This window comes from Aureobasidium pullulans, assembly GCF_000721785.1.
Source record: "Aureobasidium pullulans EXF-150 unplaced genomic scaffold scaffold_1, whole genome shotgun sequence".
Lineage (NCBI taxonomy): Eukaryota > Fungi > Ascomycota > Dothideomycetes > Dothideales > Saccotheciaceae > Aureobasidium > Aureobasidium pullulans.
The window spans coordinates 90,164-114,936 of NW_021941021.1; the positions used below are offsets into that span (position 1 = coordinate 90,164).

At 49.8% G+C, this 24,773-nt stretch overlaps 7 protein-coding genes across 7 annotated transcripts; 5 read left to right on the forward strand and 2 right to left on the reverse strand.

Moving 5' to 3' along the window:
- Positions 1 to 118: 118 nt before the first annotated feature.
- M438DRAFT_340907 (uncharacterized protein) lies at positions 119 to 1,613 on the forward strand. The gene has a single exon (XM_029904364.1). The coding sequence runs from the start codon at positions 164 to 166 to the stop codon at positions 1,526 to 1,528; it is 1,365 nt and encodes a 454-aa protein (XP_029765268.1). The 5' UTR covers positions 119 to 163; the 3' UTR covers positions 1,529 to 1,613.
- Positions 1,614 to 13,956: 12,343 nt separating this feature from the next.
- M438DRAFT_395 (uncharacterized protein) lies at positions 13,957 to 15,307 on the forward strand. Its single transcript, XM_029909186.1, has 3 exons — positions 13,957 to 14,234; positions 14,283 to 15,077; positions 15,140 to 15,307. Exons 1-3 carry the CDS (start codon positions 14,118 to 14,120, stop codon positions 15,224 to 15,226), a joined length of 999 nt encoding a protein of 332 aa, XP_029765269.1. The 5' UTR covers positions 13,957 to 14,117; the 3' UTR covers positions 15,227 to 15,307.
- Positions 15,308 to 16,760: 1,453 nt separating this feature from the next.
- M438DRAFT_399 (uncharacterized protein) lies at positions 16,761 to 18,009 on the reverse strand. The gene has a single exon (XM_029909392.1). It carries the CDS (start codon positions 17,735 to 17,737, stop codon positions 16,832 to 16,834), a length of 906 nt encoding a protein of 301 aa, XP_029765270.1. The 5' UTR covers positions 17,738 to 18,009; the 3' UTR covers positions 16,761 to 16,831.
- Positions 18,010 to 18,281: 272 nt separating this feature from the next.
- M438DRAFT_330121 (uncharacterized protein) lies at positions 18,282 to 18,863 on the forward strand (the record flags this gene model as incomplete). The annotated part of the gene is made up of 1 exon (XM_029903281.1): positions 18,282 to 18,863. One exon carries the CDS (start codon positions 18,282 to 18,284, stop codon positions 18,861 to 18,863), a length of 582 nt encoding a protein of 193 aa, XP_029765271.1.
- A 299-nt stretch (positions 18,864 to 19,162) lies between these two features.
- Positions 19,163 to 19,939, forward strand: M438DRAFT_401 (uncharacterized protein). The gene has a single exon (XM_029909499.1). The coding sequence runs from the start codon at positions 19,462 to 19,464 to the stop codon at positions 19,894 to 19,896; it is 435 nt and encodes a 144-aa protein (XP_029765272.1). The 5' UTR covers positions 19,163 to 19,461; the 3' UTR covers positions 19,897 to 19,939.
- A 43-nt stretch (positions 19,940 to 19,982) lies between these two features.
- Positions 19,983 to 20,669, reverse strand: M438DRAFT_264025 (DNA-binding protein; the record flags this gene model as incomplete). The annotated part of the gene is made up of 1 exon (XM_029899922.1): positions 19,983 to 20,669. The coding sequence occupies one exon, from the start codon at positions 20,667 to 20,669 to the stop codon at positions 19,983 to 19,985; it is 687 nt and encodes a 228-aa protein (XP_029765273.1).
- Positions 20,670 to 20,990: 321 nt separating this feature from the next.
- M438DRAFT_370332 (putative importin 9) lies at positions 20,991 to 24,148 on the forward strand (the record flags this gene model as incomplete). The annotated part of the gene is made up of 2 exons (XM_029908181.1): positions 20,991 to 23,578; positions 23,632 to 24,148. The coding sequence occupies 2 exons, from the start codon at positions 20,991 to 20,993 to the stop codon at positions 24,146 to 24,148; spliced, it is 3,105 nt and encodes a 1,034-aa protein (XP_029765274.1).
- Positions 24,149 to 24,773: the final 625 nt, after the last annotated feature.

Sequence of the window (24,773 nt, forward strand, 5' to 3'; positions counted from 1 at the left end):
TAGATGACCGAATGCAGAAGGATAATTGATATGCGAGATCACGTGCACGCGCCTTGCCTCGGCCGGTCCTTCGCGTCATCCGCCATCTCGAGCTTCAATCTTGTGCCTGCTTGACACATTGACAGCTAATTTTGACAAACCTGTCGGTCAAGTCAACGACAACATGCCTTCGCCGATGGAACAAGCGCTAATCACACTCGTACCGACCCTCAATTCATTACCACAAGAGCTTATCGACCTCTCAACATCCCTCCTTGCGCAATCACGAAACAAAGCAGCCTCTCTCAAACCAGATGAAGAGATCGGGAGGACTTACGCATGCGCGCACATTGCCGTTGAGAGACTCAGGAACCGGCTCGATATCGACAAAGTGGTTGCGAGACCGCCCGTCGCACCGCGAATCTACAAGAAACTCTACGGATACCTGGATGCGGCGCTGTCTGTTCCTGCAACGCCGAGGACGAATCGACTGAAAGATGTTGGAACAGTAGGTACACCCGGCAGTGGAAGAGGGAGAAGGAGTGCCTTGGGTACACCTGTTGGTACGCCGTCTAAGACTCCCGCGAAGAGTGTAAGAAGCGCAGGTGTCACGCCATTGAAAACTCCAATCTCCGCAGCGAAGAGCGTAGGAAGCGTCACAGCGTCTGGTAGGAGGACGAGGTCTGCCGCAAAGGCTCCGGAAGAGGAAATCGTGATAGCAGACTCGGAAGAAGACATCCAGAAGCAGATTGTACAAGAGCAGGAAAAGGGATACAACCTGCCAACACAGGTGCCACCACTGATCATGTCAGTCTGCGATGCACTTGATGTGCCACAAGCATCGACACACGTCCTCGCAGCATTGTCCGCTATTCTACAATTACGAGGCTATAATGACGCTGAGACAAAGACCAACAAACAGACGCCTCGGTCGTCTGTCAAGAGGCGAAAGCGAACTTCCACAAGCGCAGAAGAAGAGCCCACATCACAAGAAGACGACAAGGCCATCACACCAACATCTTTGCCAGCTCTCCTCGCGGCGATCGCCCTGATCACTACTTTCACCCTTCGCAACACCGTAATAGACGGCACAGCATATGCAGCCGCTCGCTCATCCGCCATCCAAGCGCTAGATCCCCACGCACCCATCAGCGCGGAAGTCGACGCCTTCCTACACGCCAGTAAAACAGAGGGGTGGCTAGAATTACCATGGTTCACTGCCGTCAAAGCCGCTGCCACCACGACAGCCATCCCTGAAGCACAGACACCTAAAAAGAACAAACCTCCTGCCAAAACACCACTGCACAGAAAGGAGAAACATGCACCTAGACCGGCGGCGAAGGATTTGGACATGGATACTGTGATGGAAGACGCAGATGCCGAGGCTGAGGAGGAAGATGCAGATAAGCCAGGCGCTGGACTAAGGTCAGGCTTGGGAACCATGTTCCAGGATTCCGTGGACTGGCTGAGTATGGACAGAAGGAAGGAGTATAGAGCTTGGAAGAGGGACATTCTGCAAAGATGTGCGGAGATTGAAAGTAGAGCATAGAATCCCCTCGTGTACGATATTTTAACATGCATCACCTTTTGATCGACAGAAGCTGTGTAACATCCTGCGAGTGTCCTTCTCAGTGATTGCTGTAACTAGTTTGTTCCCAATCAGCTTGGTCCTCCGGATGTCGAAATGCACAACAACTTACCCACCGTCACATTTTGAGTCTACGACGCAGGGCAGTCGAATGAAACATCTCAATTACCGAGACTACTGATGGTATCGTCACTGTGATTAAGATCTGCCGACCCGTGGGATCGTTGAGGTAGATTCCCATGGCTGACGGGACTACCCTGCGCGACCTGCCACAAGGAAGTTCTGATCACGAAAGCGCAATTCTGTCACTGAAGCGACGATCGGCCGCACTTCGAGTTTTTCAATGACGAACATAATTTTTGATCATTCTTGTCTTCTGATTCATCCATTGTGTTCTCTTTATCGATCATGCACTCTCAGTGTAATGAGGCTCAAACTGTCTTTTTTATCGCCACGATGGGGACGCGAAATGTCCATTCTAAAAGTCGCTGTTCTGGAAGATCCGCTTTCGGCCACGGACAATCCTTTGTGCACGTCAACATTCCTCGATTTGATGGGAGACGCTTCCCCTAGTTTGCACCACCAGGACAATCTGCCTCAGCGACTCAGTCGGATTCAAGACTTGCGAGCATAGGATCGAGATCAAGCATATACCGCTATCATGATCCAGGCCAATGGATGAATAATAGGTATCGGATTTGCCATGGGGTCAAGGCAACGATGCTTCACCGAGAGACTGTTTCAAGTAACACTTCTGTTTGCTTCCGTATACCGGAGCTTCTTTGTGTGTAGTTTCAACACATACACATCCGGATGCGGAACATATCAAGGCTGCTTTCGACACAACACGCTTTCGACTCATATTGCAGCTAAGTCACTGGTCTCTGGACCTCTTTCTTCTCTCAACAAACAAGAGGAGATTCTACCACTACAAACGCCTGCTTTCACCTGACTTGAATTTTATCATCCTGTTACATGCTATTCTTGTTCTCGTCCTTATCATCTGTTCTACACCTTTTCTTCGTGTGTTTCCGAAAAGACCAACACAGACATTGAAAAGGTATTACCCCCATCCTATCTTGATAGACTGACAACAGCATGGCCGACGAAGGGGGTCATTCCCCGCCTATCCGCTCACAAGAGCTGCCTTCCAGTCAGGGGCCATACATCTCTCCACCTCGGACTCCTGGAATTATCATTACACCGTCCGAGGACTCTAACGCTGAACAAGCGACCGTGTCTTCTGACGATCTGCTCCAAGTATCTCACGAGACAAGAGACGATGTAGCATTGCCCAATGCCCACTCTGATGATGAGAACTCGCCAGTATCTCCGGAGGATGACGGAATCAAGATCAGCGACATTATCATGTCAAGACCTGTCTCCCCAGAGAATGACGACAACAAGAGCGACAAGTCTTCCTTCTTTACAGACTCCGACTCGGATGAGGAGTATAGAGGACGTCGCTCCGTTTCCTCGAGAGATCACTCTCCTTCCATCACTGACCGCATCCTTGGCCAAGCCACCAACGATGAGGCAAGGTTCAAACGCAGACGCAGCCAGGGTGGTCTTGGAGAGGGCTTCATACCTGCGGCAGTCAAGCCCAGCCCGCTCAAATTCAGGTCTATCACTCGGGACGGCGATAAGATTCTCATCCTTTCTCCCACAGATGGCAATTCAATTGTCATCACAGATCCTAAGGTTTTTGAAGAACTAGACAACTCTATATCACAGGGTCGCAAGACCTTATCTCCTGTCGAGACGGCTTTCTTCTCAAAACGCACGCAACAATTCCTCGCTAAGGCTTTGGAGGCGGATGAGAAAACTAACCTGAAGGCCACACCCCCTGCCGATCCGAAAAGACCTGGCTCGCCTCCATTCGACATGTCCACAGCAGAGGCTGAAGCAAACGAGGGAAACAAACATATCACTGCTGCTATCAAAGGCACCTCTAGTAGGGCTGCCGAGTCAGGCACTCTTCATCGTCGCACCTCTTCTGTCAATGCTGGTAATGTTCTGGTACAGAAACGCTTGGCACTACTCAATGAGGAAGTCAAGAAACTTCGCATCAACCCCCGCCACCCCGTACCAAAATGGAGTACCGATACATTGTGGGGATACATGCTCACGCAATATGACAATCTTGTCTCCGCCAATAACGTTCTCGCTTTGAACGGCCTCACCGCCAATACGGAAAACTTCAACACCTTTCGAGAGGAGAGGAAACTCTTCAGAGCCGAGGTCGACCGTGTCCAATCGGAAGCTGAAAGGCAAAGAATCACCGACAGTCAAGCAATCGAAGAGCTCAACATAAGGGTTCAAGAGCTCGAAGCAGAGGTCTTCGAAGCCGATGTCACCATCGACGGCTTGGAAGGTGCCTCCCGCAGGCATGATGCTGTTCAAGAGATCGTGAAGTCTGCTGGCAAGCTTTCAGAGGAAGCTCAAGCAGCCCTCGCAAAGGTTGAGGCGCATTCTCAGAAATACAGCGATACATATAGTCTTACATCTCGGACCATGCAACAGTACCGTGACAGTCTTTCTGTCTCCCACGCACAAGAGAAGAAGATCGATCAGCTCCAACGCGACAATCAAGACTTGCGTCAACAGCTCTTGGATTCGGATCTGAAGAGCGAGAAATGTAGAAAAGACAAACTTTTCCAGCAGCAGAACTTCGATAAGATCCAAAACGCATATACAGGACTGCAAAAGGAAAACGCTCAATTGAAGTCTCAGACTCAGACCTTGATACACAACAAGAGCGTGTCAGAATTGAAGAAAGCAGAACTCGAAGTCGAACTTCAAAAGACAAAGGACATTAACTCCGCTTCGGAGCAGAAGAATCCCTCTATCGGATTATCCAAGGTAGAGACTGCTGCTCCTGCATCGCCTAAGCCTGAGATCACTGAACTTGAGAAAGCTCTCAAGACTACACAAGATTCAAACGCCTCCCTTGAGAACAAGAACTCCGCTCTCGAAACACTCCTCAAGGAGACCAGAGAGGAGAAGACGAGGTTTGAGGAGCTGTACAAGTCTTCAGAAGTCCAGCGAGTTTGGTCTTTCGCTCACTACGCAACTGTCAAGAAGCCATGGCCAATTGTCACCCGGGAGATCATGGCTAGCCTCATTGTCGACGAGATCAACGGAAACAGCAAGCCAAAGGAAGACTCAGTCGATGCACTCACACGTGACCAGGTCATCGTTTGGTTCGCTGGAGACATGGGATTGTCCGAGATCTTCAATGAGATCCGAGCTCTTGGCCATGAACTCGACACCAACCTTGAAAAGACCATCTTATCCATCCTTATTGAGCAAGGACTCTGTTATGGCAACTTTGACGTCTTCGCTGCTTTCGCCTTTGCTGGCAAACCAGTTTCTCGCCCCGACTTCATAACGCGCATGAGTACCGTTATTGAGCTTCTCGACAGCATCGGAAATAAATTGCTCAGCGCTGAAGTCGATCGTGATCTTGCAAAGGATCAAGTTAGGCAACTTGAACTCAAGGACAAGCAACAACAGCTCAAGCTCAGACAACAAGCTCATGATCTGGAGAAGGCAGAAACTGCCATGAGCATCTTTGAGAAGCATAATGGCAGTCCTGAAGGAGCTGTTGAAGAATTGATCCTATCGGAGACCGAGAATGCCAACCTGAAATTGGAGTTCGAACATCTCGAGGAACGTAACGCCGAGCTAGCAGATGAGATTGCATATTACGAGAGAGAGCTCGTTGAGCAGCGCGCATCTGATGGAAAAGCTTCCAATCCCGATCAGGAAGAGCGTTGTACACTCGTGGAGCATCATGATCTTGTAAAGCAGATACGTGATCTTACGGAGAGAAACCGCGAATTGGCTGCCACATTTAACAAGACATTGGATGGACGCGACACTTCTCCAGATGGAACAGCCGTTGATAGTGCCGTCGGCCCGACCCCACTTGAGTCTCAGCCTCCTACTCACGACTACTATGCAGAGATTTTGAGACTCAGAAAGGAGAACGTCGAACTGACCAATCAATACGAAAATGCTAGAGTCAATGCTCCTGATTCTCCAGCATGTCCGCACTGCAGTGTTCTCAGAGCTCAGATCAACAGACTCAAGCAAAGAAACAGATCACGTGGCGAGAGGGAAGATGTGGAGAGAGAAAATGCAGTCTTTGCAGCAAGAAACTCTGCTGAAGCGAACCACAATGAAGAAAGACAGAGATTCGAGAAGGAGACACAAGACTTCCAGAAGCGAATCTCAGATCTGCAGGAGTTGTTGGAGGCGGAGAAACAGCGGTCTTCGATACCCGCCTCGACCTCGCAGGATAGCTCGCCTACCCAAGGCGGTGTCCCGACTCTTTCTTGTCAAAACTGTGATACTCTCGCTGCTCAGATATCGAATCTGCAAGAGTTGTTGGAAGCGGAGAAGCAGCGATCAGTTCCGGACTCGCAGAATAGCTCGCCTACCCAAAGCGGCGTTCCGCGACCTTGTCATGACTGTGGCTACCTCGCTGCTGAGAGGAGGCGTCTGCTTGTTGATAACCGAAGTCTTCAGACCCAGCTAACACATAGTGACAACAGACTCTCCAGGTTTGCTAGCATGGTCGACAAGGCCAACCGAGATGCAGACAACGCTCGACGCGAGATTGAGGCACTCAAGCAGGACATCATTCTCTTGAGAACCGGATCTCCCGACAGCCCATCGTCCACTCAACCATCTTCAACTGGCAACACTCCCGTCAAAGGCGTCAAAGATGCACGCATTCAAGAGCTCGAAGAGGAGCTTCAAGTAGTCAAGAAAACTCTTAGTGGTGCGATTTCTTCTCAATGGGATGGCAAATGGGGCGCCGCCAAGCTCCCTGCTGCGCCTGTCCATCAGCAAGACGATGCATGGAAGACTTTCGAGACTGAGGGAAATTACCGCACTCTTCTTGAAGAGGAAAAGAAGCTGCGTAAGCAAAACACCGCATTACAAAAGAACCTCGACGACTTCGAAGCTGCTTCTGCCGCCTGGGATAATGAGCATGATGCTGAGATATCCGAACTCGAGAGCGCCGAAGTCAAGGGCAACCAAGCCAGAATCGACAATCTCCAGAGACAACTTGAAGACATGCACAAACTACGTGAGACCAACTCTACACTTGTTGCAGAGAAGGACTATCTCATCAGTAAAGTTGGCTCTCTCAAAGACGCAATCAACCTCCTTGGTGGTAAGAACGCACCCGCCTGCTGTAACATTGTTCAGGAAGAGCTTCAGAAAGAAATTGTCGCTCACAAGTCAACAAAAACCCAGCTTGAAGAGACTCTTGCCAAGCAGGATCTCACTGTGTCTGATGACGACAACAGTAGCGATTCTGATCCATGCAGAGGGGTCAAATATGAGCTCCATGATTGTCAATCTCGTCTCTCTGAGCTGTACCGGGAACTGAACGAGGCCGAGGAACGACACCGTGTTCAGCTCGGCATCAAGAACCAAGCATATTTGGACCTCCAGAAACAGCTCCAGGAGAGCGAAAGAAACCTTGCATTGGCTCAAGGTCAACCTGGTGGTGTCAGTCTTGTAGACCTTCCGGACGAGAATCAATTGTTGGCCGAGATACGTCGCTTGAAGGCACGCCTGGAGCAGGAGCAAATCAAGCTCAGGGACTTGAGATCATTGTACAATGTCACCGAGGAGAAACTCGTTGATCTAAACGCTCGTGGAGATGCCAACGCTATGCATGCCGACAATCTGGTATTGGTAAACAGAATCGCCGAACTGGAAACTGAGTTGAAGTCTCGCGACACTTCCGAGGACAGTTCAAACCAGAATGATGTGCTGCAAAAGAGAATCATCGAGCTCGAGAATGAGGTGAAGAGGAAGCCCGTCCACACTATGACAGGCGCAGTCATCCAACTTCCAGCAGATGATGATCCATGCAAGAACACTATTTTGGAGCTCATTAGCGCGCAGACAAAACTCAACGAACTCATTGAGACTTATCCACTCGATACCCAAATCGACGAAAAGGTTTGGTGGATACCCCGAGTGGTTCCGGAATACGAGGGAAAGCCAACCTGGATTGAAGGCTTGTTCGGTGTCTTCGACAAATTCACCCTCAAAACAGACCTGAGTGTTTTCTCTCCCGTCAGCTCGCCTACCAAGCTCACTCATGAAGAGGAGCCAGCAGAGGAAGAGCCGATCGCAGAAGAGCCAGTTGCAGAAGATCCGAACGACCCATGCAGCTCAGCCAAGAAACAATTGAAGAACGTGGAGAAACAGATCAAGGCATTCGAGAAGATCACCGAGCTCAAGATCAAGTTGCGCGAACGCAAAGACAGAATCTACCAGAACAACGACAAGTGGAGCAGGTTCAAGATGATACTCAAAAACCAGGTCGAGGTCTTGGAACGTGACACCCCAGTGTACCTCAAGAAGAAGCTCGATGTAGCCTTGGAAGCAAACGCCAAGCAAGCCGACATGATCGAATGTGCCCAGATCATGGCAGACCAACACAATAAGGAGATGAGAGCCCTTCACAAGAAACTCGAGGTCTTGATGACCCCGGATCAACCTATGAAGGACCTGTTGACCCAAAATGCCCAACAAAAGAAGCGGATCGACGAGCTGCAAGGCGAAATGCTCAATTTCACATTCAAGAAGGGCAAGGAAATCAACTTCTTGGGCAAGCAACTCAGCGTGCTGTATGGTGAAAGAGAAAAGTGGCAGAATGCTGGTGCAGCTCCCAACAGTCCAGCCAACTCTCTATGGTCACCTAACAAGACAACCGAGAGTAGTCCGGTCAAGGCAGCATTTAATGTTGACGCGTCGGCTGAGGCTAGCACTGAAAGTGGCGCTGAGACTCCACTGCCCAAGATCACTGACGATGGTTGGCCATGTCCACCCGCCGAGAAGCAGAAGTTGTTTGACGAAGCCGCACGCGAGGTGGAAGAGTTGTACGAGGGTACTGTCTACGCTTTGAAGGAACGTGAATCTCACATGCCGGAGCCAAAAATCACTGGACTCTTCACCAAAGTATACTACCCAAGATGGAAGCTGCCTCAGCCGAAGAAGCCAAGTCTGTACGCTCGGTTCCAGCGTATCTTCTACAGTGACTTACTTGTCCCGGTACTATGGATTTTGATGATGTGTGTGGATCAGATTGATCGCTACTTGCACCATGGTGTATCCACTTTAGGCTTGATGAACGGTTTCGAGCGTGGACCTAACTACTGGGTCCTTCCCTTGTGGATCACGCTTCCAGCCTTGCTCATCATTCAACAGCTCTGGCTACTCGACATCGCATACCCGGACACCAACGGCGACGAAGATGATGTTTCTGACAGCTTACCAGTGTCTTCTCTGGAAGAGGTCATTGCTCCCAAGGAGGGTGAGACTCAAGCCAAGGATGCTGTAGAAGGTCCACAGACCAAACAAGAGGCATCCAACATCGAAGCTCCTTCCGGGAATGTCAAGAACGACCTCATCGGCGCAGAGATCAAGCTCGTCGATGCTCTTGATCAACTTGCAGGGAACAAGACCGTTATTGACTGGAGAAATGACAAGAAGACCCCCCTTCAATGGCGACAGACTGTAAACACCAGATTCTGGGAATACGCAGGTCTCCCAGCACCTCGCTTGAACGAGACTATGACTTATGACGAGTATAGAAAACTTGGCGATGCTGCATTCCTGACACAATCAGATGGTTATGAAGCTGCGAAGCAAGCGTCTTCCTCTGCATCGACGAAACCTTCGGTTCGTTGGTCTCCTGATACCAAGAAGTCGCCTCTCGATTACTCGAACGCTGGTTCTGTTGGTTATGAACCGACAGCACCGATTGTCGACCCAGTTACAGGCGATTTGATTGACCCCACCTCTCTCGAATCTTCAGTCCACTTCGCCTCTCAGATTGGCGCGGAACTGTCTGGGTTCCCAGAGTATGACTTCACAGGACCAGGAGGTCTTAGTTCGCAACGACCTCAGCCAGATGATCTGTTCGGGGCTCCAGGATTCACTTATGGGTCAGCTTATGGGCCTGGTTCTACCATATCTGGCGGTCCAGTCTATGACTTCCAAAGTGCTGGAAACCCTTTCAACAATGCTCCCTTCTTTGCTCCTGCCGGGGATCCGTTCTATACCGCTGGTGGTTTTGTCCAGCCCTTTGGTCTTGATGGAACAAGCGAAACATTGCCAAAGCCTAAAGCTCCAGACTCGGGTTACGGTACTGGACGCAACCCTCGCAACCCTCCCAATCTGGGGCCCATATCTCCAGACATCACGAAGTCGCCTTCGAAATGGGTTGAACACGTGGATGAGCTCATACAGGCTCGAATCGGTCCCAAAAAGCCCAGTCCCATGAGTGCTATTCGCTATTCGCCAGACGATCCTTTAGAGGTGACCTATGCTTCATTTGTTTCCGAACATTTGTGCGATCCCAAGTCTGAGGAGAAGAGTGCTCTACGTGCGTCTCAGGCTGGTCCGTCCACTCAAGGATCGCCACCCAAGCCTAGTACAAGCGGCTTTGAGACACCTCCATTCGATGGTACAGGCGGCGTTTTCGATCCAAGAACACCTCCACGCCGGCTTGATGCACGTTATACCGATGACTACGAGGCAAGAAGGATGGCTGGAGAGATCTGCTGTGAACAAGACTATCAGGAACACCTGGAAATGAAATGGCTAGATAATCCGGTCCAACCGGGCTATGGAACAAAAGAGTGTAGGCACAAGAAGGCTCAACGCAATACCGCCGATGACTTCGGATCTCCTAGCAAGCCCTTCCGACCTGGTCAACCACAAGGTCCCACTCAAGGATCGAGAGGTCTTGGAGCTGGTTTGACACCTGAAGATATTGCTGCTGCTCTACAACAGAACACAGCTCAACATACGCTGAACGCTCTGTTGCAGAAGACTGGCTCATCTCCCAAAGGTAATGATGCCGATCCTTGCAAGGATGTCAAGGACAAGCTTGCCGCAGTCGAGCGCGAGCTCCGAGTACTCAAAGCCACACCTGATTCTTACGATTTCAGACGCCGTGTGAAGGACGCCATGGACGAGCTACGAGCTTTGAAAATACTATATGATCCACTTCGTCTTCAGCTCACAAGCATAGAAGCCGAGCTCAAAAAGGAGAAGAACGAACACGAAGCCGCCAAGAGAAAGCTCGCCGTTGCAGATCCCGCCATCATCAAGAGAATTGAAGAGGCTGAGGCAGAACGACAGAAAGACGCTGCCGCAAACAAGACCAAGGACGATATGATTAAGTCGCTTGAGAAGAGGCAAGATACTGAGAAAAAGCTTTGCGAAGATCTCAGAAAGCAACTCGACCTTGCCAGAGCTGAACGACCCAGTGGATCTGTCGTGACAGAAGTAATCTACAAGACGCCTGAAGGTAAATCTTGGACTCACTTCATCATCCAGTCCATTCTTGCCACTTGGCTCGCTTTTTACTTCTATTCATGGTTCCAAGATCTGCCTGAAGGCATGTCCTCGTACCATGTTGCATACTTTGAGCTGAGAGAGCTGTTTGAGGATCATATTGTCTCGATCATTACAATTGCAACTCCCCTTGCAGCTCTGTTCATCATTTATGCCGCATGGGACGGCGTGAGTGATGTCAACCCTTATCCAGATTCTGATGTCTACGACAACGGCTCTGATGACAAGGACGACGGCGATGATGACATGGGTGGTGACAGTAACGGAAAGGATGTCAGTCCCAAGCCTGATGATAAGCCTGGAAACTCTGATGAATCAGCCGAGGACGAGACCGAGACCAAGGACGATTCTGAGAAGGATGACTCGTCTAAGACTGACGAGGATTCTGACAAGAAGGACGAGTCTGACGGCAAGCCTGGTTCCGAAGAAAAGGCCGAACCTGAAACCAAGGATGAACCTGAACAGAAGGACAGCCCCAACGGCGACTCTGCCAAATCTCCTAAGGGTTACGGCTACAAGAACCCAATGTCCTTCTTCAATGGAAGCTCGGTACCTACGGTCCCTGAAGCGGCCCAAACTCTTCGAAACTCTGCAAAGGGTTACGCCAAGAACTTCCGCTCGTTGTTCATCACCACAAACAGGGTAGTTGCAAAGACCGAGAGGAAAACCATTTCGCCTTGGAAGCACTCAGGGATCACTTCAGTCAGTACTGAACCTAGACGCACCATGGTGGCGGAAGACTCTGGCAAGAAATTCGAATCAGGTCTTGATGTTTACTGCAAGGAACAGGAAGATACCATTGAGAAGCTACAAAGTCAGCTCGCTGATAATGAAAAGTCACTTGCGGCTACCACACAACAGCTTGAAGAAGCAAAGAAGACGTCCGCTTTGTCGTACTCCAACATCTCCTCGATCGGAACTTCGCCTGAAGCTGCCAAAGCCGTTGAGACTCAACCATTGATCACCTATGCTTCAGTTGAGGTCCAGACAGATGAGACCGACGACAGTGTCGAGCAAGCAGAGACTACTGTCGATAGCACCAAGTCGAACGCCGAATTTGAAGCTCTTCAGAAGGAACTAGAGTCCGCCAAGGCACAGCTTGCATCTTTAAGCAAAGACAGAGATGAACTCGCCGGCCAGAACAGGACTATCAAGGATGAGCTTGAAGCTGTGCGCAAGGATAAGAACGCAATTTGGGACGTAAAGGATGAATTGGACAAGACAAGCGAAAAGAATCAGGACTGGGTGGACCCTTGCAAGAATGTCAAGGAGCAGCTCAAACGTGTCGAAGATCAGCTCTCTGATGCTAGGACTGAGATCAGATGGTTGAGAAATCAAAAGAGAAAGGAGGAAAAGAAAGCACAAAAGGAGGAAACACATGATGAGATCCGCACTGGTACAGGTGATAGCGATGACGACGATGATGATGACAGTAGTGACGACTCAGACTCGGATGAGTATGATGAAGACAACCCACCTCCTGGATCCATCGAGATGCTGTTGTACGTCGCCAAGGAGAACTTGAGGCTCAGAGATGGCGAATTGGAAATTAAAACCCGTCAACTGGAGAATTGCCACGAGCTCAACAAAAACCTTAGAACAAAATTCTATGACGCCAACGATCTATACAATGCTACAGCAGAAGAGTTGAATGCTTTGAAAGCAGGAAACAACGACGATGATGACGATGGTCACGATACGTCGCCCGTGAAGCACACTGCTACTCCGACATCACCATCAAACAGTGTCCAGAAAAGTCCTCGAAGTGCCGCTTCATATGGTTCACCGGGTAGTATTAATCACGTTGAGTGTGATCGCCAAATCGATAGGTTGACACAGATGCGTAACGACCTACAGACGAACCTCGAACTCGCTGAAACAAGGTTGGGTGATGCACAGCGAAAACTTCAGTTCGGCGGTGGTTTGAAAGACAAGCAAGATCATATCGACAGACTCCTCGGCACCCTTGAAGAGTTGGAAGAAGACAAAAACCGACTTCAAGAGGAGAAACTCGTCCTCGAGAACAACTACGAAAAAGTCAGCAAAGAGAACGACAGACTTGAGGCAGCCATGACACTTGGAGATGTTCACGAGCTATGCCTGACAGGTAGAGAACGCCTAATCATCGAAGATGACATCTCTAGACTCGAGGAAGAAGTCGAAACGGTCACCAGAGAGCGTGAGTTCGTTGAAAGACAGTTATACGCCATCAAGGGAGACGTCGATTGGGCCAGAAGGGCAGTAGAAGAGAGAAACCAGGAAATTGTCAGAAAAGATGGCGATATTCAGATGTTCGGCAGACAAGCCAGGATGGCTACGCAAGATGCCGACGAGGCAAGAAAAGATGCCGCCGAGGCAAGAGAAACACTTGCTGGGGTGACCAGGAGACTCGAGGAGTGGGAACACAGAGAAGACCCTAACCCAGGGTTCTCACCGAAAGAACTATCCGCAGATCCTCACGTTCGGTCACTCCAGCTAATCATCTTCGACATGAAGAACCATCTCAAGGCCGTTATCGCAGCCAGGGATGATGCAGTCAAGGAAGCGAAGTTTCTCCATCAAAGGATAGAAGCCCATGCGGAAACCGACCCAAGTCACGAAGCTTGTGAGAATACGATCGAACAACTAAACTTTGCATACAGAAGGGCAAAAAACCAACACGATGACGACTCGGTAACAAACAGAGCGCTGGAACTAAAGATGAAGAATTGGGAAGGTATAGCAGCGCGAGTGGAGAAAGAAAAGGAACATCTCGCTAAGGAATTCTTTGATAAGGCCCAAAAAGCAGACTCTTTCGAAGCGTTGATGGAAGCTTATGCCGCGGGTGATGCGGATGTTCTGAGAGAAGTCGCAAGGAAGATCTATGATCAGTCCAAGGCTGCAGAGTCTTTTGCGACGATGATGGAGCACATCTTTGACAATCCGGTTGATCTTGTATCTTTCGAGACCAAGCCTGACGACAAGAAGCCTGAAGATGTTGTTGAGGAAGCCAAGGGTACTACCTCCCCCGCGACGCCTGAGAGCAAGTTTACACCTCGCAAGAGTGGCAACGAACTTGAAGAGATCAAGGATGTCACCAACGATGAAGATCTGATCGAATTCTCTCCTGCGAAGCCTGAGGAGTTGTCAAAGCTTTCTGATACGGGACTCAATGTCGCTTTTAAGGCTATGCCCGAAGATACTTCCAAGGAACCGAAGACCCCCAAAGAGCCGAAACCTTCATCGCCAGTCAAGGCGAACGATGGTTATCCTACCCCTGAGCCTTCAGGTATGTATTATATCTCCTCATAAACCGCATTAAGCTAACAGATTAGAGGTATCTTCTCGAGCCCTCCGGGAGATGAAAATTCGTCTTAGACATGCCGAGGACGAAGCACGAAGACTAGGCACCGAACGCAATCGCCTAGCCAGAGAAAACGCAGCTTTGCACCTACGACTTGAACGCAAAATCGATGCTCTTGAACATAATCTGGACCCAACCTCTGAGCAAGCTCCCAACACAACTACTACCACCACAACCACTGTCAAAACATCATATCCCACACCAATCAGCACAAATAAAACAAAAAATCCAAACAAAACACGTCCTTCCGACATCATCACCTCGTTAGAGAACTTATCTCCACGTCTCCTGACAGGCGCCCTGCCTACAGGCGGATTGAAAACAGGCGACTGGGCGACCAAATTCGACCCTCATGAGTTGCTCAAGAGAATGAAAGGGGCTGGCTCACCATTTAGCCCCGCCCTTGCACCCATGAAAACACCCTTCCCTCCCTTCAAGCCATTCGAGCCCTTGACCGCCGAAGGACGTCGCCGCGCCGCCGAACGTCTGATCGACGCTCCAGATCACGAAAAGATGTTACAAGAACAACGCGCAGAAATGGCGGCATACAGAGCTGCGAGATACAAATTCGATGAAGAAAGGAGCGATGCTTATGCACTTGCTTACACGAGACTCAGACCAACAGTCAACATCCCCGTCCAAGAAGCTATAATCAGGCGGAAAATCGAGGAAACCAAGGAACGTCGTCTTTCGGAAGAACGTTCGAGTTCTGTGAGTAAGCCGAGTAGTGAGAGTAGTGAGGGGAGTTTGAGCAGTGGGGAGTGGCGTGTAAGTTGTGCCCTGGTTTGTTTTGATGACTCGAAGCGATGGTTTACTGACTTTTCGTTCAGAGGAGGTTTAATGCTACGCCTACGCCGTTGCCGAGAAATTCTGGACGTCTCATGCCTAGGGATAGAAGTCGCAGTCGCAGTTTCTAGTCCACCGACTTGGACGATCACTGTCATTTCAGCGCATCACACACATATCACAGTCATTTCAGCACACTTTACGAATCCACGATATCAAAAAACAACACAACCACAACGATCTGAAACACAACAACTACTGTCGCTATAATCATTTCTTTAATGTCTGCTTTATGGGCAAGGAGCTTTTCGCTCTATCATCTACAAGTGTTTTGGAATGCGGGAGTTGGTGGAACTTGATATATTTCTTACTACAAGCAATAATACAATCGCTTTTGACATTTTTTATATCTGACTTCTTCTTGTGCCTACAGTGTCATTTACTGTTTCCTCACTGGACCATGATCACAAGATGAGCTAAGGTATATCCCGCAGCTGAAACAGTACATAAGCTACTTCTCACAACAAATTAAACCCTAACAAAGGAAACAAAATAATTGACATATTGGTCACAATGTCTTCTCACATCCATGCTTCTGTAGCAAGATTGTAATCCGCGTCGGAAAGTCCTGCATGGGATAGGGGCGAGGTGCAGGGAAGGAAGGAGGCAGGTCTGTGATACTTCGCTCTTTCTTCCGTCTCCAGCATTGTGTGTCTGACGCGCAAATCGCATTCTCCACAGAAGGTATCGCTGGGGATGAAAAATTAGAAAAGAACGAGGGAGATCATTGACCTGATTTCTTTGTTCGCCAGTGTGACTTCCACAAAACGTAAGCCACTCGCAATCAAAAACAGAAAAATGTCTTGCCAGGGCCACTTCGATATCTTGATCCTCTTCGCTCGTACGGGCCACTTCGATGATGTGGTCCTCGGTGATATATTCGGCGGAAAGACGGTTACGCATCTTTATTCGGTCTTATACTGCTTTGCTTCCGAAGCATCTGCAGCGATAGCGTTGATGACGGGGTTGCTCTGTACTTCGGCTGCTTAAAGCTTTGTACTTACTACTTGTGGCAATGGTTTTTCTTTCCAGATCCGACAGTATGGTAATAGCAGTATCGAGAGAGTCTGTGCGATGAGAACAACCACTGCTATGGTCAATATCACTGCATGGCATATTGCAGTGCACCAAGCGATCTAGACCTTCAACCAACCCATACACCACAGCAATTGACAACGTACGAATCATCAAAATCAAGCAGTTTATAAAAGCCACCCGTCGCCAAATCGTCAGATTGAAGTCAGAAGGCTCTCTTGACCGCCTCACCATGGAGTCAGAAGTCTTCGAGCCTCGAAAATCGCTACGGTATGAATGTATGGATATTAGCGGTATCTCAGTATGTCTAGATAGGAGACAGAACAAAGGTGGACAGGTACGTGATGCTCGACATTCTAGCTCGACTCGACAGCAGAGGACACATGAAGCACAGTTAGGAGAAGAGGCGATGGTTCTATGGCTTACTGACCCCCTCGTTTACTTTGCTTGCTTGACCAGTCTTGATAGTCAGAATCGAGTTAGGCACTGGGATGGTTGACGACATGAGATCTTCTGAGAGAGAGAGTCTCTGTGGCACGACGAGCACACGTACCGGTAGTAAGAAGGAAGTGGTGAGAATCGAATTTATACTTGTGAAGTTGTTATTGAATAGAGTCAGCGTCTTCGGTCAATTCGGAAGATTATCTCCTCCAAATCATCTCCTCAAGATCAGGCTCTGGAGTCTCAGTAGGCGGACAACAGACTCTAACAGTACCCGAAGGCGTTTGCTGCCATCTACCCCAAGGGAAGAAAGTGGTAGTGGTGCACAAGTTTTCATCCACATACTCATCCCCAATAGTCTTTTCCCTCTTTCTCAATCTTTCTCCAACCATCGTATGAATCTCCACATCAAAATCATCCATACCAGTCACGACCGGAGTCGACTGTGCGTTAAAAACTCCCACGGCAGTCTCAGTGACGGTGACAGTCTTTGTGCCTTCCTCGGTGACAGTCTTTGTATTCCAAGCTTTGGTATCCCACGATGTCTTTGTTTCTCTCAACGTCAAAACAGTAGAGGTAAGGTCCTTGAGGATATTCGAGTTTTGATGTAGAGCCACTGAATCCCTTTTGACAAAGACGGCAGAAGACACGATGGAAGCGAAGACTGCGGCGAGAAGCACGACCAGGGCATAAACGCTACAAGTCTTGCAGTCGTCGTCGGCAGAATTGTTGGTTGCCATTCCTTCAGCCGGCCAGGATGGTGTGGGAGAGGCGATTCTGATGTTGCTTCGTCTTGAGGAGCGGTTGTTGAGTTCGAGACGATCAGGTCGCTGCAGGGGCCGAGAAGGTGGAAGAGTCCTTAGAGCCGGTGCCCGATTGCCGTATTGGTCTGGCCAATCTGCTGGTCTAGGAGAAGCAGGTGGTAGAGTGGGAGGAGTATAGACTTCAGTATATGCTGGAGCGCTAGCTTGTTCCTCGTGTGAGAGGTATGAAGGTGGACGAGTGTTGTTCGTGGCACTCATCTGAAGAATGTCCGATGATTGTGGATAAGAGAGGAGATGGGTTATCGCATCTCCTCTTATGCACCGCTGCGGCAAAGACGGCATTGAGCAGTCGAGTCACCTGGCATAATCATGCTCCAACGTGGTTCAAGATGAGAGAGTTCTTCGAGATGGTGTTAAAAGCTTCGAGAAGGCCAAGATTGTTCGAGCGCTTGTTCGTGAAGCTAAGCAGCATATTTGCTCAAATGACCAGAATTAGGAAGTCGCTTACCGGTGATCTCATACGTTGCTTCCTCAGTCTTTACGGACCTCATACCAGGCATACAAGATTGGCTTGCCGAGAATATACTTTAGCAAGACATGTAAGATACTGGCAGTAAGAATGCAATCACATTTTGAGAACCCAAGGAGCATGCAGTGAGAGCTTGAGAATGGCCAGCATCTCGATGGACGAGCTCTGAAAACTTAGGTCATTCATGCCTCGTTGCAGCTGATTGTCACTCAAGTGTGAGGCGCAGTGCACGTCCAATAATGACTCCCTCCACCTGAGTCACATCATAGAAATCTCTGTATCAACACCGAAATCACAAACATACTTCTCTTTCTTCATCACCTCCTCCAACAAAAAGCTTTGTGCTCCATCGTCAGGATGATCAAGCCCACCGCCCCAGAAGACCCAAAGGCCCAGGAGCCAACACGTCCCGCAGTTGTGCCTGCCATCACACAAAAGATGGTGTTCCCAAGGATCACTCCCACTCCCGAGCAACCTTTCGAATTTGTTCTCAACAGCGGCAAGGTCGAAGTCCACCTCAAGAAAGATGCGCACATCCAGTGTCGCGTTTTACCCTGCGCCAAGGATGAATCGGAGCCAGAAGATTCGTTTCTCGGCTTCTTAGGCCGCCTATGTGTGATCGTGCTGAGCGTCCTTATCATCTATAGTATGTGGGGCAGTTCAAGCTTCAGACCTAGTATCTTGAGCAAAGATGGGCCTGCTGCAAAGACGAAGACTCTGATCCGCCATGTCACTGCGACAGTGACGACTACTCTACAGCCAAGCACCACCACCTCTTGGGCTACCACGACTGCGACATATTCTCTCCAGCCAAGTACGGTTACCTCTACCATGACGGAGAGAGTTACTACCAAACAGACCAAGACTGCCAGCACGTATTATATCCCCTCACCTGGCAAGTTTACTGTGCAGGACAGTAAACTATGGTACGCAGTCTGAGATTGATGCGAAGCCGTGGTGGTTGACTCAGGACATTTCCTGAAGAATAATCGACAAAGGGTCGAACAGTGGAGCACAATAGATATGGTGACGATGGAGGAATCCTAGCACCAATCAAGGTCCAAGGAGTTGCAGCGTGCATTGGGTCAAGAGTGCAGTAGGAATGGCTATCAAGCTGGAGGACGGAAGAGGACCGGGAAAGTCGATAGCAGAGTAGTGTAGTGATTTGACAGTAACAGCAAAGTTTTGTAAACAGAAGGTATCACAAATCGGATCGGATCAGAAAGCTCACTTTGCTGGCTTGGTAGTTCGTGACTTGTCTTCCTTGGTATTGTGATACACTTTCCCAGTGAGCTCTTGGTGGAACATGATGTGCGGGGATGGTATGGTCTGATCAATTGAGCTTCGAAATCATGCTCAGTTGGTAAAAAGTCAATTGGGGCTCTGCAGCTTCGATGTGCTCCACTTGAATGAACATGAGAACTTGATCCATACAGGCCTGTCCTCTTCCTGAAGACCTCTCAGCGTCTTTCAGTCAACTGATCAAACTTCAGAACACACTCGTTATTCCGAAAAAGCACAACAGCCATCAGAAACAATGCCAGAGAACCGTGCCAGCTTCGGTTACTGCCACAGCATCCTCATAATCCTCGGACTCGCCACAATAAGCATAGCACTCATCGTCAGCGCCTTCAGCCTCGCCCTGATCAACGAAAACAACCAGATTCTTCAAGATGCCACATTCTCCCATTTCGACGCGATTGCGAAGACGGACAGGAAAGCAATGCGAGTTGCAAGATGTGATGTGGGAGTTTGTACGTCCATGACGACGGTCACCAAGACAGTGTGGGAGACATCGAAGGTGGAAGGTGCGAAGACGAGGACGATGATCGCGTTGAGTAGCGAGTCGTCGGTTGTGATACCCCCGGGTGTGGTCTTTGTTGAGAATGAAGTAAAAGCTGTGAAGACTGCTGGAGGAGGATCGAGGCGCAGGCAGATTGTTGACGTCAACAAGCCGGAGATGCAGATGTGATAGGCCTCTTTTCTTTTTGTGTAGGCTGGGCGAAATCCGAAGAGGAGGCGTTAAGGTGTTGTTGTATAGGTAGACAAAAGTCATGTTCAAGCAGGATCGAGCTTCGCCTTTGCTTCTTCGATCCAGGTCTCAAAGACCATGTCTCCAGCAGCTACAGATCGCAATGGTGTGGTCCGACTATTATTTCTCGCAGCTTCTGGGTTTGTATTGCGAAGATCAGGCTGGGCAGGAATCCAAGGTTGGGGGTGACCGATAGGAGGGCTTGTATTGTCACGCAGTTCTATTGCGAGAGTGAAGGTACAATTCTCAGGCAGAGGCTTCAGACGAGAGCCACAAGTCGATAGTCGGCTCATGGTTGCACGCATCTGCTCTTCCAAGTCGACGCGAGGTAGAACAGCGACATTTTCTCCATCATCGGTCGTTCTTGACATGGGCGTAAAGTGGTATTCTTTGGGGACGAAGGGGAAGCGGCTGAGATCGAAGACGAAACGCTCAAGCGGCATGTCTTGGGCTGAGTATATGACAAGAGCTACACGATCAACAGTTCCCTTCAACAGCTCAGTCTGGACGGCGGCGACGGCATCGGTGATCCATTGGCAGACTTTGGGATGGCGAGATTGGCGGACACTGTAGTTGTACTTCTTTGCCGAGAGGAAAGATTCGCGCGGATAGATGTCGCGTTCGTAGAGGATAGTGTGTATGGCGACGATCAAGAAGTCACTGAAGACACCGACGAATGTCTGGAAAGTGACTATCACATCGCTGTCGTCCATGTTGACGGCAAGAGAGACAAAATGATGGATTGCGATAGATTGGGTCGCGTTCCATGACGCGTCTTGGCGTTCAAGTCGCGTCTGGTGATTATTTCTTGGGCAGCAAACCAGTCCCATGTTTCTGGCCATGTTTGCTGCCAGATATTGTTCCATACCATCTCAAGACAGCTGCACCTTCCTGTCTAGTCGACATTAATTACTTGTACATGCCCCCAGTCGACGATTAACGACCTCTTTCACGATACCCCTCCAACCTCAGGCTCTAGCTACCCCGCCATACGCTAAAGCATACCACCGAGGGCGCCTTCTTCCTTCCACAAAATGGAGCAGCAAATAGTCCAGCTCCTTCAGGACACTCAGTCATCACACGAAGGTCCTCGTACCCATGCCGAACTGCAGCTCCGCCAGCTCTACACGAACACCTCGTTCGCTCCTACACTGGTCGCCGTTTCCACACACCAATCTATCCCTCTAGCTACCCGTCAAGCTGCCCTGCTCCTGCTCAAGCAGTTTGTCCAGCAAGTATGGTCTCCTCAGTTCGAAGAGTTCAAGGGCGAGGTGCTCGTCTCTGCCGAAGACCGCGCCACCCTCAGACAAGCCCTGCTCGACCTGGCCACCGACGCTCACCAGGAAAGAAAGATCAAGAGTGCTGCTTCCATCGTGGTCAGCAAGATTGCTACTGCCGACTTCCCGGATGAATACCCCAACCTTCTCCCTACCCTGTTGCATATCATCAACAACGGTCAGGATGGCCAACTACACGGTGCTCTCAAAGTCCTGCAAGACTTGATTGACGACTGCTTCAACGACGACCAGTTCTTCAACGTCGCCCACCAGATCGTCTCATCCGTCTTTGCTGTGGCCGCCAGCTCTCGTCCCACAATCCTCCGTGCTTTGGCTGTATCTGTCTTCCGTTCATGTTTTGATATGCTGGAGATGGTCTTGGAAGATCACAAGACTGCTGTCAAGGCCTTTGCCGAGGACACTCTGGCAACCTGGTACCCTTTCTTCCTTGACACTCTGAATATGCCAGTCCCGAATGTCCCCGTTGAGCAAGAAGAGTCACAAAACCCCGTCGCCGAGAACTACCGTGGTATCATCGCTCTCAAGTTGCAAGTCGTCAAGGTCCTGATGCGTGTCCGTCAAATCTTCCCTTCAGCTTTGGCTCCTCAGGCTCCTGCTCTCTTTGCCGCCACATGGCAAGAACTCAACAACTTGCGACAGTCATATCACGAATCTTTCATCCTTCATGACCGTCAAGGTAGATTGGAAGATGCTGACGGTCTGCCCTTCACCCTCGACTTCCTCGTTCTGGAGGAGATTGACTTTATGCAAGCCTGTCTTCGTGCTGCTCCTGTCCGCAAACAGCTTGAAGAGCAATTACGCTCTCAGTCCATGCCTGACACATGGGTCACAGAAGTCATGAAACTTGCCGTCACATATTCACACATCACTACTGAGGAGGAGGGTCTTTGGGACATCGACTTCAACATCTTCGTGGCTGAGGAGTCCAATGTCACAGCAAACTACACTCCTCGCACTGCTTGCGCTGATCTAGTCATCAAGCTTGGTGAATGGCAGAGCGCCGCTACCATCGAAGGTCTGCTTCATCACACTCGCGAATTGTACTCGACCGATTCCAGCTGGAAATCAAAAGAGGCTGCTCTCTTCATTCTCAACCAACTCTTGACCGACTTCTTCGAGGCTGATCGTCCCATGGTTCCTGAGGTTGCCGCCGCTTACATCGACTTTGTTAGATATGCCATGCAACAAGAACATGTCTTCCTCCGAGCTCGTGGTCACTTGACCGCTAGCAGTCTTGTTCGCGCCGCTGGTGATGCTGTTGGTGGAATTGCTACATCACTCATGGAGCAATCTCTGCACGCCATCACCAACGACCCTTCAGATGTCGTCAAGGTCTCGTGTATTCGTTCCATGCAAGCTTACCTTGCTGGAGTATCCACTGACAACGCCCGCTCTATGCAAGCTGCTGTCATTGCTGCTATCCACACCTTTGTCACTGAACTTGACTTTGGAGAACTGGACGAGTCTGAGGATATCATGATTGCCATTTTCGAGACCTTGAGAGATGTCATCATGATTGACACTCGTATCTGTCTGACAGGTTCCGGTCTCGATGTTCTCTTCACAATCGCCAGTTGGTGCTCGTTCAATTACCAAATCTACATTCTCATTACTGAGACTTTCGAAGATCTCACCGAGACTCTTTCAGATTCTGGTCCTGACGTCTACACTCAGCTCTGCGCAAAGGTCCTGCCTTCACTATCGGGTGCCTTCGATGTCGCCAACTTGACGGATGAGAACTCTTTGACAAACCTCGCCGCCGACATGCTCACCGCTCTCGCAGAACACGGTCCCTCACCTCTGCCTCAAGGCTTCATTGTCACCATCATGCCCAAACTCACACGTCTGCTCCTGGAATCACCCGACGAAGAGCTGCTTAAGTCAGCAACCTCTGCCACTCGGTATATGCTTGAGAAGGACCCCGAGCAGATGTTCAATTGGGCCAATCATGATGGCAAGAGTGGTCTTGAAGTCGTTCTTGTCATCATTGACCGCCTTCTTGGTCCAACTGTAGAGGACAATGCTGCCGGTGAAGTCGGTGGTCTCGCTGCTGCTTTGGTCGAGAAAGCAGGATCTGAAAGACTCGGCCCTTATCTGGCGCAGCTGTTGAGTGCTGTTGCTCACAGACTCAGCGCAGCCACCCAGACCCAGGTCATTCAGAATTTGATCCTAGTCTTCGCTCGACTGTCTCTGCTTTCGGCTAGAGAGGTCATTGACTTCCTCGCTCAACTCGCTATCAACGGGGAGAGTGGCTTGCAAGTCGTCCTGACCAAATGGCTAGAGAACTCTGTCAATTTCGCCGGCTATGACGAGATCAGACAAAAGTATGTATCCCATGCCACCCCATTCCGCAACCAGTCATTAACATCCATCGCAGTATCATCGCACTCTCCCGTCTCTACGACCTTCACGACCCCCGTCTTGATACCATCCAAGTAAAGGGCGATATGATCATGCCCACCTCCACACGCATCATGACCCGCAGCCGCGCTCGTGCCAATCCAGACCAATACAACATCATCCCCGCTCCTCTCAAAATCGTCAAGATCCTCGTCGACGAGTTGCTATCGCCCCTCACCAATGCTGTCAGCCGTGGTGTCGAGAATCTCGCTCCTGCTTCTGAAGTCGAAAAGGCAGAGTCTGTCGCCAGTGACGAATCAGGCTGGGAGGATGAAGATGGTTTCTTGGATCTCGGTGCCGGTATGACCAAGGAGGCTTTGATGGGTTACGCGGCTGAAGATGCACCCAACAGGGGCAGAGATGATGAGACCCAGGCATACTTGCTTCAATGGTTCGGAGGTAAAGCTCAAGAAGATGGCTTCGGAGAGGTGTTTGCACAGTTGACCCCTGAGGAGCAAGAGAAGTTGAGGAGCATGGGCTCGCAACAGGCTTGAGAAAACTGTTAGGAAGTGTGTTGTCGTAGATGGCCTCAAAAACATGTTAGGCAAGTTTCATGTTCATGCACAAATTACCCACGAGCTTAAATCGACCACACTGTGATGACCTAATTGTGATGTGTCTTGAGGCTTGTGTGTATAAATAGCTCATCAGCTGCTTGTAGTATATCGACCAAGCCGCCGAACGTGTCGAACGTGCCATCCTGTTGCGAGCAAGCAGTCTTGTTACCCGTGAGTTTGGAGGTGGACGGTACCTGAGTACAAGCAGACACCAGCATGAAGGAGAGGATCAGGCCCGTGACTCTCCATCGCTCTTGCCCTCTCCAGCTTCGTTGTCTTTGTGACAAATTGTTGGGGAACGAAACTTATTTCTGGAGCTGTCAGGAGGTGGGATGCAAGAAGCGGTGTCGTGGACCTGTGTTTCTCTGTTTGACTCATCTACTCATTCGCTGGGTGTTAGCTGCTGCCCGATGGTTCTTGGTCTGATGTGTGAATGTAGAGCTTAAATAGCTGATCGATGCCGACAGATACGTCACTATGGGAGGAAAGTAAGATGCATGGGAACGTGATGGTGCGAAAAGGTTGAGAATTGCATGTTGTTTGAAAACTAGACACTATCAGT